The 19,471-nt window shown below is 46.0% G+C and overlaps 1 protein-coding gene across 1 annotated transcript in view; it reads left to right on the top strand.

Annotated features, from left to right (window-relative positions):
- Positions 1-18,329, top strand: part of LOC117775640 (phospholipase A2 inhibitor and Ly6/PLAUR domain-containing protein-like) — a 28,472-nt gene extending 10,143 nt beyond the window's left edge. Inside the window, exons 5-6 of the mRNA XM_034608973.1 lie at positions 14,794-14,983; positions 18,194-18,329. Of these exons, the coding sequence (XP_034464864.1) occupies positions 14,794-14,983; positions 18,194-18,329 (326 nt within the window). The remainder of the gene's footprint in view (positions 1-14,793; positions 14,984-18,193) is intronic.
- Positions 18,330-19,471: the final 1,142 nt, after the last annotated feature.

Genomic DNA, 19,471 nt, shown 5'->3' with positions numbered 1-19,471 from the left:
ACCCCAACTACAATAAACAGTATCTCAACGACAACAACCACGACCCCAACAACAGCAACCACTACGCCAACGACAACAACCACTACCCCAACTACTACAACCACTACACCAACAACAACAACAACTACAACCACTCCCCCAACTACAACAACCACTACAACAACTACAACAACCACTACACCAACTACAACAACCACTACCCCAACTACAACTACCCCAACGACAACAACCACTACCCCAACTACAACAACCACTACCCCAACTACAACAACCACTACCCCAACTACAACAACCACTACCCCTACTACAACAACCACTACCCCAACTACAATAAACAGTATCTCAACGACAACAACCACGACCCCAACAACAGCAACCACTACGCCAACGACAACAACCACTACCCCAACTACTACAACCACTACCCCAACTACAACAATCACTACCCCAACAACAACAACAACTACAAACACTCCCCCAACTACAACAACCACTACCCCAACTACAATAAACAGTATCTCAACGACAACAACCACTACCCCAACGACAACAACCACGACCCCAACTACAACAACCACGACCCTAACTACAATAAACAGTATCTCAACGACAACAACCACAACCCCAACAACAGCAACCACTACGCCAACGACAACAACCACTACCCCAACTACTACAACCACTACCCCAACAACAACTACAACCACTCCCCCAACTACAACAACCACTACCCCAACAACAGCAACCACTACCCCAACGACAACAACCACGACCCCAACGACAACAACCACTAGCCCAACTACAATAAACAGTATCTCAACGACAACAACCACGACCCCAACAACAGCAACCACTACCCCAACGACAACAACCACTACCCCAACTACTACAACCACTACACCAACAACAACTACAACCACTCCCCCAACTACAACAACCACTACAACAACTACAACAACCACTACACCAACTACAACAACCACTACCCCAACTACAACTACCCCAACGACAACAACCACTACCCCAACTACAACAACCACTACCCCAACTACAACAACCACTACCCCAACTACAACAACCACTACCCCAACTACAACAACCACTACCCCTACTACAACAACCACTACCCCAACTACAATAAACAGTATCTCAACGACAACAACCACGACCCCAACAACAGCAACCACTACGCCAACGACAACAACCACTACCCCAACTACTACAACCACTACCCCAACTACAACAATCACTACCCCAACAACAACAACAACTACAAACACTCCCCCAACTACAACAACCACTACCCCAACTACAATAAACAGTATCTCAACGACAACAACCACTACCCCAACGACAACAACCACGACCCCAACTACAACAACCACTACCCTAACTACAATAAACAGTATCTCAACGACAACAACCACAACCCCAACAACAGCAACCACTACGCCAACGACAACAACCACTACCCCAACTACTACAACCACTACCCCAACAACAACTACAACCACTCCCCCAACTACAACAACCACGACAACAACCACTACCCCAACTACAACAACCACTACCCCAACTACAATAAACACTATCTCAACGACAACAACCACGACCCCAACTACAACAACCACTACCCCAACGACAACAACCACTACCCCAACTACAACAACCACTACCCCAACGACAACAACCACTACCCCAACTACAACAACCACTACCCCAACGACAACAACCACTACCCCAACTACAACAACCACTACCCCAACTACAACAACCACTACCCCAACTACAACAACCACTACCCCAACTACAACAACCACGACCCCAACGACAACAACCACGACCCCAACTACAACAACCACTACCCCAACTACAATAAACAGTATCTCAACGACAACAACCACGACCCCAACAACAGCAACCACTACCCCAACGACAACAACCACGACCCCAACTACAACAACCACTACCCCAACTAAAACAACCACTACCCCAATGACAACAACCACTACGCCAACGACAACAACCACTACCCCAACTACAACTACCACTACCCCAACGACAACAACCACGACCCCAACTACAACAACCACTACACCAACGACAACAACCACTACCCCAACTACAACAACCACTACGCCAACTACAACAACCACTACCCCAACTACAACAACCACTACTCCAATGACAACAACCACTACCCCAACTACAACAACCACTACCCCAACTACAACAACCACGACCCCAACGACAACAACCACGACCCCAACTACAACAACCACTACCCCAACTACAATAAACAGTATCTCAACGACAACAACCACGACCCCAACAACAGCAACCACTACCCCAACGACAACAACCACGACCCCAACTACAACAACCACTACCCCAACTACAATAAACACTATCTCAACAACAACAACCACTACGCCAACTACAACAACCACTACCCCAACTACAACAACCACGACCCTAACGACAACAACCACTACCCCAACTACAACAACCACTACCCCAACGACAACAACCACTACCCCAACTACAACTACCAATACCCCAACTACAACAACCACTACCCCAACTAAAACAACCACTACCCCAATGACAACAACCACTACGCCAACGACAAAAACCACTACCCCAACTACAACTACCACTACCCCAACGACAACAACCACTACCCCAACTACTACAACCACTACCCCAACAACAACTACAACCACTCCCCCAACTACAACAACCACGACAACAACCACTACCCCAACTACAACAACCACTACCCCAACTACAATAAACACTATCTCAACGACAACAACCACGACCCCAACTACAACAACCACTACCCCAACGACAACAACCACTACCCCAACTACAACAACCACTACCCCAACTACAACAACCACTACTCCAATGACAACAACCACTACCCCAACTACAACAACCACTACCCCAACTACAACAACCACGACCCCAACGACAACAACCACGACCCCAACTACAACAACCACTACCCCAACTAAAACAACCACTACCCCAATGACAACAACCACTACGCCAACGACAACAACCACTACCCCAACTACAACTACCACTACCCCAACGACAACAACCACGACCCCAACTACAACAACCACTACACCAACGACAACAACCACTACCCCAACTACAACAACCACTACGCCAACTACAACAACCACTACCCCAACTACAACAACCACTACTCCAATGACAACAACCACTACCCCAACTACAACAACCACTACCCCAACTTCAACAACCACGACCCCAACGACAACAACCACGACCCCAACTACAATAAACAGTATCTCAACGACAACAACCACGACCCCAACAACAGCAACCACGACCCTAACGACAACAACCACTACCCCAACTACAACAACCACTACCCCAACGACAACAACCACTACCCCAACTACAACTACCAATACCCCAACCACAACAACCACTACGCCAACTACAACAACCACTACCCCAACTAAAACAACCACTACCCCAATGACAACAACCACTACGCCAACGACAACAACCACTACCCCAACTACAACTACCACTCCCCCAACTACAACAACCACTACAACAACTACAACAACCACTACACCAACTACAACAACCACTACCCCAACTACAACTACCCCAATGACAACAACCACTACCCCAACTACAACAACCACTACCCCAACTACAACAACCACTACCCCAACTACAACAACCACTACCCCAACTACAACAACCACTACCCCTACTACAACAACCACTACCCCAACTACAATAAACAGTATCTCAACGACAACAACCACGACCCCAACAACAGCAACCACTACGCCAACGACAACAACCACTACCCCAACTACTACAACCACTACCCCAACTACAACAATCACTACCCCAACAACAACAACAACTACAAACACTCCCCCAACTACAACAACCACTACCCCAACTACAATAAACAGTATCTCAACGACAACAACCACTACCCCAACGACAACAACCACGACCCCAACTACAACAACCACTACCCTAACTACAATAAACAGTATCTCAACGACAACAACCACAACCCCAACAACAGCAACCACTACGCCAACGACAACAACCACTACCCCAACTACTACAACCACTACCCCAACAACAACTACAACCACTCCCCCAACTACAACAACCACGACAACAACCACTACCCCAACTACAACAACCACTACCCCAACTACAATAAACACTATCTCAACGACAACAACCACGACCCCAACTACAACAACCACTACCCCAACGACAACAACCACTACCCCAACTACAACAACCACTAACCCAACGACAACAACCACTACCCCAACTACAACAACCACTACCCCAACGACAACAACCACTACCCCAACTACAACAACCACTACCCCAACTACAACAACCACTACCCCAACTACAACAACCACTACCCCAACTACAACAACCACGACCCCAACGACAACAACCACGACCCCAACTACAACAACCACTACCCCAACTACAATAAACAGTATCTCAACGACAACAACCACGACCCCAACAACAGCAACCACTACCCCAACGACAACAACCACGACCCCAACTACAACAACCACTACCCCAACTAAAACAACCACTACCCCAATGACAACAACCACTACGCCAACGACAACAACCACTACCCCAACTACAACTACCACTACCCCAACGACAACAACCACGACCCCAACTACAACAACCACTACACCAACGACAACAACCACTACCCCAACTACAACAACCACTACGCCAACTACAACAACCACTACCCCAACTACAACAACCACTACTCCAATGACAACAACCACTACCCCAACTACAACAACCACTACCCCAACTACAACAACCACGACCCCAACGACAACAACCACGACCCCAACTACAACAACCACTACCCCAACTACAATAAACAGTATCTCAACGACAACAACCACGACCCCAACAACAGCAACCACTACCCCAACGACAACAACCACGACCCCAACTACAACAACCACTACCCCAACTACAATAAACACTATCTCAACAACAACAACCACTACGCCAACTACAACAACCACTACCCCAACTACAACAACCACGTCCCTAACGACAACAACCACTACCCCAACTACAACAACCACTACCCCAACGACAACAACCACTACCCCAACTACAACTACCAATACCCCAACTACAACAACCACTACCCCAACGACAACAACCACTACCCCAACTACAACAACCACTACCCCAACGACAACAACCACTACCCCAACTACAACAACCACTACCCCAACTACAACAACCACTACCCCAACTACAACAACCACTACCCCAACTACAACAACCACGACCCCAACGACAACAACCACGACCCCAACTACAACAACCACTACCCCAACTACAATAAACAGTATCTCAACGACAACAACCACGACCCCAACAACAGCAACCACTACCCCAACGACAACAACCACGACCCCAACTACAACAACCACTACCCCAACTAAAACAACCACTACCCCAATGACAACAACCACTACGCCAACGACAACAACCACTACCCCAACTACAACTACCACTACCCCAACGACAACTACCACTACCCCAACGACAACAACCACGACCCCAACTACAACAACCACTACACCAACGACAACAACCACTACCCCAACTACAACAACCACTACGCCAACTACAACAACCACTACCCCAACTACAACAACCACTACTCCAATGACAACAACCACTACCCCAACTACAACAACCACTACCCCAACTACAACAACCACGACCCCAACGACAACAACCACGACCCCAACTACAACAACCACTACCCCAACTACAATAAACAGTATCTCAACGACAACAACCACGACCCCAACAACAGCAACCACTACCCCAACGACAACAACCACGACCCCAACTACAACAACCACTACCCCAACTACAATAAACACTATCTCAACAACAACAACCACTACGCCAACTACAACAACCACTACCCCAACTACAACTACCAATACCCCAACTACAACAACCACTACCCCAACGACAACAACCACTACCCCAACTACAACAACCACTACCCCAACGACAACAACCACTACCCCAACTACAACAACCACTACCCCAACTACAACAACCACTACCCCAACTACAACAACCACTACCCCAACTACAACAACCACGACCCCAACGACAACAACCACGACCCCAACTACAACAACCACTACCCCAACTACAATAAACAGTATCTCAACGACAACAACCACGACCCCAACAACAGCAACCACTACCCCAACGACAACAACCACGACCCCAACTACAACAACCACTACCCCAACTAAAACAACCACTACCCCAATGACAACAACCACTACGCCAACGACAACAACCACTACCCCAACTACAACTACCACTACCCCAACGACAACTACCACTACCCCAACGACAACAACCACGACCCCAACTACAACAACCACTACACCAACGACAACAACCACTACCCCAACTACAACAACCACTACGCCAACTACAACAACCACTACCCCAACTACAACAACCACTACTCCAATGACAACAACCACTACCCCAACTACAACAACCACTACCCCAACTACAACAACCACGACCCCAACGACAACAACCACGACCCCAACTACAACAACCACTACCCCAACTACAATAAACAGTATCTCAACGACAACAACCACGACCCCAACAACAGCAACCACTACCCCAACGACAACAACCACGACCCCAACTACAACAACCACTACCCCAACTACAATAAACACTATCTCAACAACAACAACCACTACGCCAACTACAACAACCACTACCCCAACTACAACAACCACGTCCCTAACGACAACAACCACTACCCCAACTACAACAACCACTACCCCAACGACAACAACCACTACCCCAACTACAACTACCAATACCCCAACTACAACAACCACTACCCCAACTAAAACAACCACTACCTCAATGACAACAACCACTACGCCAACGACAACAACCACTACCCCAACTACTACAACCACTACCCCAACAACAACTACAACCACTCCCCCAACTACAACAACCACGACAACAACCACTACCCCAACTACAACAACCACTACCCCAACTACAATAAACACTATCTCAACGACAACAACCACGACCCCAACTACAACAACCACTACCCCAACGACAACAACCACTACCCCAACTACAACAACCACTACCCCAACTACAACAACCACTACTCCAACTACAACAACCACTACCCCAACTACAACAACCACGTCCCTAACGACAACAACCACTACCCCAACTACAACAACCACTACCCCAACGACAACAACCACTACCCCAACTACAACTACCAATACCCCAACTACAACAACCACTACCCCAACTAAAACAACCACTACCCCAATGACAACTACCACTACCCCAACGACAACAACCAATACCCCAACTACTACAACCACTACCCCAACAACAACTACAACCACTCCCCCAACTACAACAACCACGACAACAACCACTACCCCAACTACAACAACCACTACCCCAACTACAATAAACACTATCTCAACGACAACAACCACGACCCCAACTACAACAACCACTACCCCAACGACAACAACCACTACCCCAACTACAACAACCACTACCCCAACTACAACAACCACTACTCCAATGACAACAACCACTACCCCAACTACAACAACCACTACCCCAACTACAACAACCACGACCCCAACGACAACAACCACGACCCCAACTACAACAACCACTACCCCAACTAAAACAACCACTACCCCAATGACAACAACCACTACCCCAACTACAACTACCACTACCCCAACGACAACAACCACGACCCCAACTACAACAACCACTACACCAACGACAACAACCACTACCCCAACTACAACAACCACTACGCCAACTACAACAACCACTACCCCAACTACAACAACCACTACTCCAATGACAACAACCACTACCCCAACTACAACAACCACTACCCCAACTACAACAACCACGACCCCAACGACAACAACCACGACCCCAACTACAATAAACAGTATCTCAACGACAACAACCACGACCCCAACAACAGCAACCACTACCCCAACGACAACAACCACCACCCCAACTACAACAACCACTACCCCAACTACAATAAACACTATCTCAACAACAACAACCACTACGCAAACTACAACAACCACTACCCCAACTACAACAACCACGACCCTAACGACAACAACCACTACCCCAACTACAACAACCACTACCCCAACGACAACAACCACTACCCCAACTACAACTACCAATACCCCAACCACAACAACCACTACGCCAACTACAACAACCACTACCCCAACTAAAACAACCACTACCCCAATGACAACAACCACTACGCCAACGACAACAACCACTACCCCAACTACAACTACCACTACTCCAACGACAACAACCACGACCCCAACTACAACAACCACTACACCAACGACAACAACCACTACCCCAACTACAACAACCACTACGCCAACTACAACAACCACTACCCCAACTACAATAAACAGTATGTCAACGACAACAACCACGACCCCAACAACAGCAACCACTACGCCAACGACAACAACCACTACCCCAACTACAACAACCACTACCCCAACTACAACAACCACTACCCCAACTACAACAACCACTACCCCAACTACAACAACCACTACCCCAACTACAACTACCAATACCCCAACCACAACAACCACTACGCCAACTACAACAACCACTACCCCAACTAAAACAACCACGACCCCAACAACAGCAACCACTACCCCAACGACAACAACCATGACCCCAACTACAACAACCACTACCCCAACTACAATAAACACTATCTCAACAACAACAACCACTACGCCAACTACAACAACCACTACCCCAACTACAACAACCACGACCCTAACGACAACAACCACTACCCCAACTACAACAACCACTACCCCAACGACAACAACCACTACCCCAACTACAACTACCAATACCCCAACCACAACAACCACTACGCCAACTACAACAACCACTACCCCAACTAAAACAACCACTACCCCAATGACAACAACCACTACGCCAACGACAACAACCACTACCCCAACTACAACTACCACTACCCCAACGACAACAACCACGACCCCAACTACAACAACCACTACACCAACGACAACAACCACTACCCCAACTACAACAACCACTACGCCAACTACAACAACCACTACCCCAACTACAATAAACAGTATGTCAACGACAACAACCACGACCCCAACAACAGCAACCACTACGCCAACGACAACAACCACTACCCCAACTACAACAACCACTACCCCAACTACAACAACCACTACCCCAACTACAACAACCACTACCCCAACTACAACAACCACTACCCCAACTACAACTACCAATACCCCAACCACAACAACCACTACGCCAACTACAACAACCACTACCCCAACTAAAACAACCACTAACCCAATGACAATAACCACGACCCCAACAACAACAACCACGACCCCAACTACAACAACCACTACCCCAACTACAATAAACAGTATCTCAACGACAACAACCACGACCCCAACAACAGCAACCACTACCCCAACGACAACAACCATGACCACAACTACAACAACCACTACCCCAACTACAATAAACAGTATCTCAACGACAACAACCACGACCCCAACTACAACAACCACTACCCCCACTAAAACTACCACTACCCCAACTACAACAACCACTATCCCAACTACAACAACCACTACCCCAACGACAACAACCACGACCCCAACTACTACAACCACTACCCCAACAACAACAACAACTACAACCACTCCCCCAACTACAACAACCACTACCCCAACAACAGCAACCACTACCCCAACGGCAAAAACCACGACCCCAACAACAGCAACCACTACCCCAACGACAACAACCACGACCCCAACAACAGCAACCACTACCCCAACGACAACAACCACTACCCCAACTACTACAACCACTACACCAACAACAACAACAACTACAACCACTCCCCCAACTACAACAACCACTACAACAACTACAACAACCACGACCCCAACTACAACAACCACTACCCCAACTACAACAATCACGACCCCAACGACAACAACCACTACCCCAACTACAACAACCACTACCCCAACTACAACAACCACTACCCCAACTACAACAACCACTACCCCAACTACAACAACCACTACCCCAACTACAACTACCAATACCCCAACCTCAACAACCACTACGCCAACTACAACAACCACTACCCCAACTAAAACAACCACTAACCCAATGACAATAACCACGACCCCAACGACAACAACCACGACCCCAACTACAACAACCACTACCCCAACTACAATAAACAGTATCTCAACGACAACAACCACGACTCCAACAACAGCAACCACTACCCCAACGACAACAACCATGACCCCAACTACAACAACCACTACCCCCACTAAAACTACCACTACCCCAACTACAACAACCACTATCCCAACTACAACAACCACTACCCCAACGACAACAACCACGACCCCAAACTACTACAACCACTACCCCAACAACAACAACAACTACAACCACTCCCCCAGACTACAACAACCCACTACCCCCAACAACAGCAACCATTACCCCAAAGACAACAACCACGACCCCAACTACAGCAACCACTACCCCAACTACAACAACCACTACCCCAACTACAACAACCACTACCCCAACTACAACCACCACTACCCCAACTACAACACCCACTACCCCAACTACAACTACCAATACCCCAACCACAACAACCACTACGCCAACTACAACAACCACTAACCCAATGACAATAACCACGACCCCAACAACAACAACCACGACCCCAACTACAACAACCACTACCCCAACTACAATAAACAGTATCTCAACGACAACAACCACGACCCCAAACACCAGCAACCACTACCCCAACGACAACAACCATGACCAAAACTACAACAACCCACTACCCCAATACAATAACACAGTATCTCACGACACACAACCCACGACCCCACTACAACAACCACTACCCCCTCTACAACTACCACTACCCCAACTACAACAACCACTATCCCAACTACAACAACCACTACCCCAACGACAACAACCACGACCCCAACTACTACAACCACTACCCCAACAACAACAACAACTACAACCACTCCCCCAACTACAACAACCACTACCCCAACAACAGCAACCACTACCCCAACGACAACAACCACGACCCCAACGACAACAACCACTAGCCCAACTACAATAAACAGTATCTCAACGACAACAACCACGACCCCAACAACAGCAACCACTACCCCAACGACAACAACCACTACCCCAACTACTACAACCACTACACCAACAACAACTACAACCACTCCCCCAACTACAACAACCACTACAACAACTACAACAACCACTACACCAACTACAACAACCACTACCCCAACTACAACTACCCCAACGACAACAACCACTACCCCAACTACAACAACCACTACCCCAACTACAACAACCACTACCCCAACTACAACAACCACTACCCCAACTACAACTACCAATACCCCAACCACAACAACCACTACGCCAACTACAACAACCACTACCCCAACTAAAACAACCACTAACCCAATGACAATAACCACTACGCCAACGACAACAACCACTACCCCAACTACAACTACCACTACCCCAACGACAACAACCACGACCCCAACAACAGCAACCACTACCCCAACGACAACAACCACGACCCCAACTACAACAACCACTACCCCAACTACAACAATCACGACCCCAACGACAACAACCACTACCCCAACTACAACAACCACTACCCCAACTACAACAACCACTACCCCAACTACAACAACCACTACCCCAACTACAACAACCACTACCCCAACTACAACTACCAATACCCCAACCACAACAACCACTACGCCAACTACAACAACCACTACCCCAACTAAAACAACCACTAACCCAATGACAATAACCACGACCCCAACGACAACAACCACGACCCCAACTACAACAACCACTACCCCAACTAAAACAACCACTAACCCAATGACAATAACCACGACCCCAACGACAACAACCACGACCCCAACTACAACAACCACTACCCCAACTACAATAAACAGTATCTCAACGACAACAACCACGACTCCAACAACAGCAACCACTACCCCAACGACAACAACCATGACCCCAACTACAACAACCACTACCCCCACTAAAACTACCACTACCCCAACTACAACAACCACTATCCCAACTACAACAACCACTACCCCAACGACAACAACCACGACCCCAACTACTACAACCACTACCCCAACAACAACAACAACTACAACCACTCCCCCAACTACAACAACCACTACCCCAACAACAGCAACCACTACCCCAACGACAACAACCACGACCCCAACAACAGCAACCACTACCCCAACGACAACAACCACGACCCCAACTACAACAACCACTACCCCAACTACAATAAACAGTATCTCAACGACAACAACCACGACCCCAACAACAACAACCACTACGCCAACGACAACAACCACTACCCCAACTACTACAACCACTACACCAACAACAACAACAACTACAACCACTCCCCCAACTACAACAACCACTACAACAACTACAACAACCACTACACCAACTACAACAACCACTACCCCAACTACAACTACCCCAACGACAACAACCACTACCCCAACTACAACAACCACTACCCCAACTACAACAACCACTACCCCAACTACAACAACCACTACCCCAACTACAACAACCACTACCCCTACTACAACAACCACTACCCCAACTACAATAAACAGTATCTCAACGACAACAACCACGACCCCAACAACAGCAACCACTACGCCAACGACAACAACCACTACCCCAACTACTACAACCACTACACCAACAACAACAACAACTACAACCACTCCCCCAACTACAACAACCACTACAACAACTACAACAACCACTACACCAACTACAACAACCACTACCCCAACTACAACTACCCCAACGACAACAACCACTACCCCAACTACAATAACCACTACCCCAACTACAACAACCACTACCCCTACTACAACAACCACTACCCCAACTACAACAACCACTACCCCAACTACAACAACCACTACCCCAACTACAACAACCACTACCCCAACCACAACAACCACTACGCCAACTACAACAACCAATAACCCAACTACAATAACCACTACCCCAATGACAACGACCACTACCCCAACGACAACAACCACTACCCCAACTACAACAACCACTACCCCAACCACAACAACCACTACGCCAACTACAACAACCACTACCCCAACGACAACAACCACGACCCCAACTACTACAACCACTACCCCAACAACAACAACAACTACAACCACTCCCCCAACTACAACAACCACTACTCCAACGACAACAACCACGACCCCAACGACAACAACCACTACCCCAACTACAACTACCACTACCCCAACTACAACAACCACTACCCCAACGACAACAACCACGACCCCAACTACTACAACCACTACCCCAACAACAACAACAACTACAACCACTCCCCCAACTACAACAACCACTACCCCAATGACAACGACCACGACCCCAACGACAACAACCACTACCCCAACTACAACAACCACTACCCCAACTACAACTACAACTACCACTACCCCATCTACAACAACCACTACCCCAACTACTACAACCACTACCCCAACTACAACAACCACTATCCCAACTACAACAACCATGACCCCAACTACAACAACCACTACCCCAACTACTACAACCACTACCCTAACTACAACAACCACTATCCCAACTACAACAACCATGACCCCAACGACAACAACCACTACCCCAACTACAACTACCACTACCCCAACTACAACAACCACTACCCCAACTACAACAACCACTACCCCAACGACAACAACCACGACCCCAACTACTACAACCACTACCCCAACAACAACAACAACTACAACCACTCCCCCAACTACAACAACCACTACCCCAATGACAACGACCACGACCCCAACGACAACAACCACTACCCCAACTACAACAACCACTACCCCAACTACAACTACAACTACCACTACCCCAACTACAACAACCACTACCCCAACTACTACAACCACTACCCCAACTACAACAACCACTACCCCAACTACAACAACCACTACCCCAACTACTACAACCACTACCCTAACTACAACAACCACTATCCCAACTACAACAACCATGACCCCAACGACAACAACCACTACCCCAACTACAACAACCACGACCCCAACGACAACAACCACAACCCCAACAACAACAACCACTAGCCCAACTACTAACCCATCTACAACAACCATGACATCAACAACAACAACCACTACCCTAATGACAACAACAACTACCCCCACTGCAACAACCACAACCCAAACGACAACTACCACTACTCCAACTACAACAACCACGGCCCCAACGACAACAACCACTACCCCAATGACAACAGCCACAACTCCAACAACCACAACCCCAACACCAACAACCACAACAACAACAACCACTGCCCCAACTACAGCAACCACTGCCCAGACTACTACGACTACTGCACCGACAACAACAACCACTACCCAAACTACAACAGCCACTGCCCCAACTACAGCCAATGCCCCAACTACAGCAACCACTGCCCCAACTGCTGCTGCCACAACCACAACTACTACTGCCACCACATCTACAACAACCTCGACACAGGCAGCTACGTCTACAACAACCCCTGCCAGTGATGCCTGTTGTGTCAGAATGGGAATGCTGCATCTGCTGATTGGACTCCTCATTTTCATCCTATTTTAGATTTCAGAACAAAAATGGATGAATCTTAGAATCCACTGGAAGGACTCTGAGAGAACCTTTAGAAGTCTGGTCTTGGGTTACTTGCTGCCATCTTTGATTGGACAGATTATAAAATACCTATTTAGTCAAAAGGGGATAGGGTCTGGGTGAAGTTAAAGTGAGCTAAGTCAGCTCCAATGATATAGACACACGCACACAAAACTGTAACTTAACTTTTATTCAATTTAATTTAAGTGGAATAGTTTCACGGGAACATGCTCACTGGGGATTTCTTCACAAATCTGTGTTCATATTTGAAGTGGACTGAATACTGTTATAGATTTGATCTTATTTAACTTTTTTTGAAAACTGTACAACTATAATACCTTGTTTCAAAATATTATAATACTAAATTCTGGCAAATATGAAAGTCATACTTCAGGAAAAAATTTTGTCACATTAACTAGCTTTATTTGATGTTTCTTCATTTTTTCCAGTATTTAATATTATTTTAAACTCGTATATTGATGCCAATGTGACTCAGTACAGGTGCGAGATTCTAATCAAATAAAATACCAATGTTTCTTTAAATTCTCTTAATTAATTAATTTATTTATCTATTGCTTTTCTTCAGACTTTACTCATGGTGAAAATGTAGGAAAATACTTGTTGTGGTTACTGTTTTGTATTTGACACAAATTGGTCTTTCACATTTGATTGAGGCCACAAAAGATGGAAATGATGATAATGTGTGTTATTACACAAAAGAAGAAAATATTTACTGCGTTATATGTTGTAATCATTCATTAAAACTACTAAACACTAACGTTATTTCTGCTGTCAATCTTCTTTCTGATAAAATCATATCGAGACCAGCTTCATCAAATAACAAAGGTTAAGTTTTCCCAGCTGCTTTAGAAGAGAAACCATTTCTAGTCTACATTTGGACATAAATACAGTATTTGCATACATGTTATTGAGAATGTTAATTTGAATGTTTATGACACAGCAGCAGGATGTGTCAAAATCCTCTTCCTGTCCTTGACTAAGATAAACTTAAACAATAATTTAAAATGTATAAACCTTATAACATTTGGTATTGACAACATTAGCGCTGATAAAACTATAAATTATCTTAGCCCCTCGTCCTCTTCCACTGCTGGACCCAAAACATCCACTAGTGTGGAAACTTTCCGAGTCTTTTCATTAACTGTTGGCAGTTGGTTTATTTATATGTTGTTATTATTCTGGGTCAGTCATATAGATGCAGAAACGCTAAAACAGGAAGAGCAGATTCTTAGAGGTGTGAACTTTATCACCAGTTTTGTTTTCATCTCCTTTTTAAATACCTCCTAACAAATTCAAGTTCTATTTGTTTTGATGTGTAATATTCTTTCATTTTTCAACAGTCACTGAAAAAAGTAAAGGTGTGTTTTCTGTGTGTGACCCAGTTGCTAAGTTGATAATGACATTGTTTGGTGCATCCCAGTGAGTGTTCAGCTAAATAATGAGATTCTCCTTTTTAAAATTTAATAGATAAAACATGTATCTGTAATACACAGTTTTATTAATTAACATGTGTTGTTTTGGCTTGAGATGCATGTGTAACTGACAGTTACTCAATGTTGAATAATGTGAATATTTTACACAGGCTCCTTTAAGAGCCTTTCACAGATCACTAAAATGTATGTTTGGCAGGGGAATGAAACACATGCAGCTGATGCAGTAACTTAAAAAGACTCAGTGGGGCAGGAGTTGACCAATAAAAAAAGGGGGGAAGAGAGAGAGAGTCATCATATCAATGTTTCACCCTTTTGTGAAGCACTTTGTAACTTTGTTAAGAAAAGTGCTGTACAAATAAAGATGGCTCTAAGTATTATTATGATGATTCGCTTATAACATGACTAAAGGTATGTGCACATCCACACGATATGTCAACATTTTCTTCGAGGAAGAATCTGAAAAACACTGTGAATGGACTAATATGTATAATAAAAGATATCCTGGCTTATTCTTTATGGATCTTGCATATTCTGTCTTTTGGTGGAGCCTATGATTTGACATTTGACTTCAGATGCCACCAGGAAGAAAGAATCTCACTAAATTCAGAGCACAATTCACCTTTAACTGGGAATATTACTGGGGATAGCAAACACTTAAAGTAAATAAAGAGCTTTAAAATAATATGAGAGCCATATCTGTTTGACCTAAATCAGGGGAGATATGGTCAGTCAAAGTCACGGTGTCATGGTTATTTGTTTGAGTTTGAGTAGTTCTGTTCTGTCTGAAATCACCCACTCATTCACTAACCCTACTTTACTATAGGGCATCCATGTTGAAATGAGCACACGCCACACGCATTAGGCGCCTAATTCCAAAAAAATCCCACGTGAATGATCAGCTATAAACCAGCCTTAACAGTTAGTCATTCACAGAAACATGCAGCATACAGAATATATAGTCCTGTCACTCAGCCCATCAGGCTCATGTTAAGGCCAACACTGGAGCTGAGGGTGACAGCCATTGGGAACTCTCTGTTGACACGGCAGAAAAGAGTCAGCTAAGCCTAATAATAATTTGTGATTTTTTTTCATCTGCATTCATTACATTCCTTTTTTCAGCCTTTTGAAGTTTGAAGTTCAGTCTTCCGTCCCTTTTGCCACCTTGGCTTTCCTCCCTTTCCCTCCTTTCTCTTCCCATGATCCTCCTCCTTCATCACACTCTAGTGGAGGTGGTAGAGTGAGGCACTGCTGAGACAGATTGCTGTTGCTGCCTGCTTCACACTTGTAACAAGCACTGACACACACACACACACACACACACACACACACACACACACACACACACACACACACACACACACACACACACACACTGTACCTGTGTGAGAAGAATTGTTTATTGTGCCTTCCCCTTTGCCCATTCTGCACAGACCACAATCTTGAAAACATTGTGAGTTAAGGGGTAGTTATCTTTAGCAATCAATCCACCACCCTGTAGCACAGCTTTGTGTTTTTTTGAACTACACTAAAACATGAAGGAATGCAACATGTGACATGATGACGCATGAGACAGTTTGGTCTGTTTAGATGAATTCAGGATTCAGGCAGCAAACAGTGCAAGATAATGCTCATGGTGCCAACCTGTGTTTGCACTGCAGGGCGTTGGCAGCTGATGCCCAGCTTGCAGGCCTGCAGATCAATATAGACTGCTCCTCCACCTGCAGCCCACTGGACAAGTTTGAGCTGACAAGCCACAGCTCGTATCTGCTGTTGTCTCTGCTGCAGCTCATCTGAAACATTCATAGTTGCTGACCCCTGTTGTCTGGACGCCTGTATATATTTCTGATGAGGGACTGCTAGTGTCCATTGGTTGTGTTCATTTTATGACTGTAGGTTAAACCCCTTCAACTTAATTTTTTTCCAATGTGTCAGACTTGAGATTGGGTTGCTAGGTAAACTAGAAGAGTTGCTAAAGGACATTTTGTAAAAATCAGCGATATACTTAACAAGTAGATATACTCACACTAAACTTGTTTCACTAACTCCATGACAGACATTTAATAACATAATACATGCCCTTGGCCCTTACCCTTACCTTAACCACCACAACTAATGCCCTGTCCCAATTCACCCCTTAGCTGTACCACTTGGCCCTACCCCTTCATTGTGCATGTGTCTGTAAAGGGGTAGTGTTGTCCCCTTTCTTTATGTGATGTAGGGCTAGTGGCCATCTAGCGCTTCAAACACCCTTTTAACCATATTCCTGTATTCAGGACCCCCCCCCCCAAAACAAAGGAGTAAATAAAAATTTCTGAATGTATATGTATTGATCAGTAGATCAGTCTGTCCCATCTGTCACTGTAATAATGTTGGTTGACTGCTGATGACGTAACGAGTGGTGTCCCTAGTCCCAGGGGAAGATTTTCTAGCCCTCTGCCATGTGACTCTGTTTGCAAGGGGACACTCCCAGTGAAGGACACTTCATATCTAGGGGTAGGGCCAAGGGAGAGGAATTGGGACAGGGCGTAACCTAATTTTTTGTCCATCAAACCATTATCTATACCGCTTATCCTTAAAGGGTCGTAGGGGGAACTGGAGCCAAACCCAGCTGATACTGGGTGAGAGGCGGGGTACACCCAGGACAGGTCGCCAGCTTATCACAGGGCCAACACACCAAGACCAGTAACTCTTCACACTCACATGGTCAATTTAGAGTAATCAGTTAACCTTACCTCAATTTCAATTGCATGTTGTTATACCATGGGTTGAAGCTGGAGTACTCTGAGGAAACAGGACACGGACACAAGGAGAAGATGCAAACAAGACTGCACCACCCCGCTGCCCTCATTCTTTCCCCACATTAAGACAAGTTCTCATTGGTTAGTGTGTGTAGAGCTGACATTGTTAATGAGGCATGAAGTTTGCAGGGACTATTA

Source organism: Hippoglossus hippoglossus, chromosome 15 (genome assembly GCF_009819705.1).
Source record: "Hippoglossus hippoglossus isolate fHipHip1 chromosome 15, fHipHip1.pri, whole genome shotgun sequence".
NCBI lineage: Eukaryota > Metazoa > Chordata > Actinopteri > Pleuronectiformes > Pleuronectidae > Hippoglossus > Hippoglossus hippoglossus.
The sequence above is the reverse complement of the archived record's forward strand: the minus strand, read 5'-3'. Positions and strand labels throughout refer to the sequence as shown.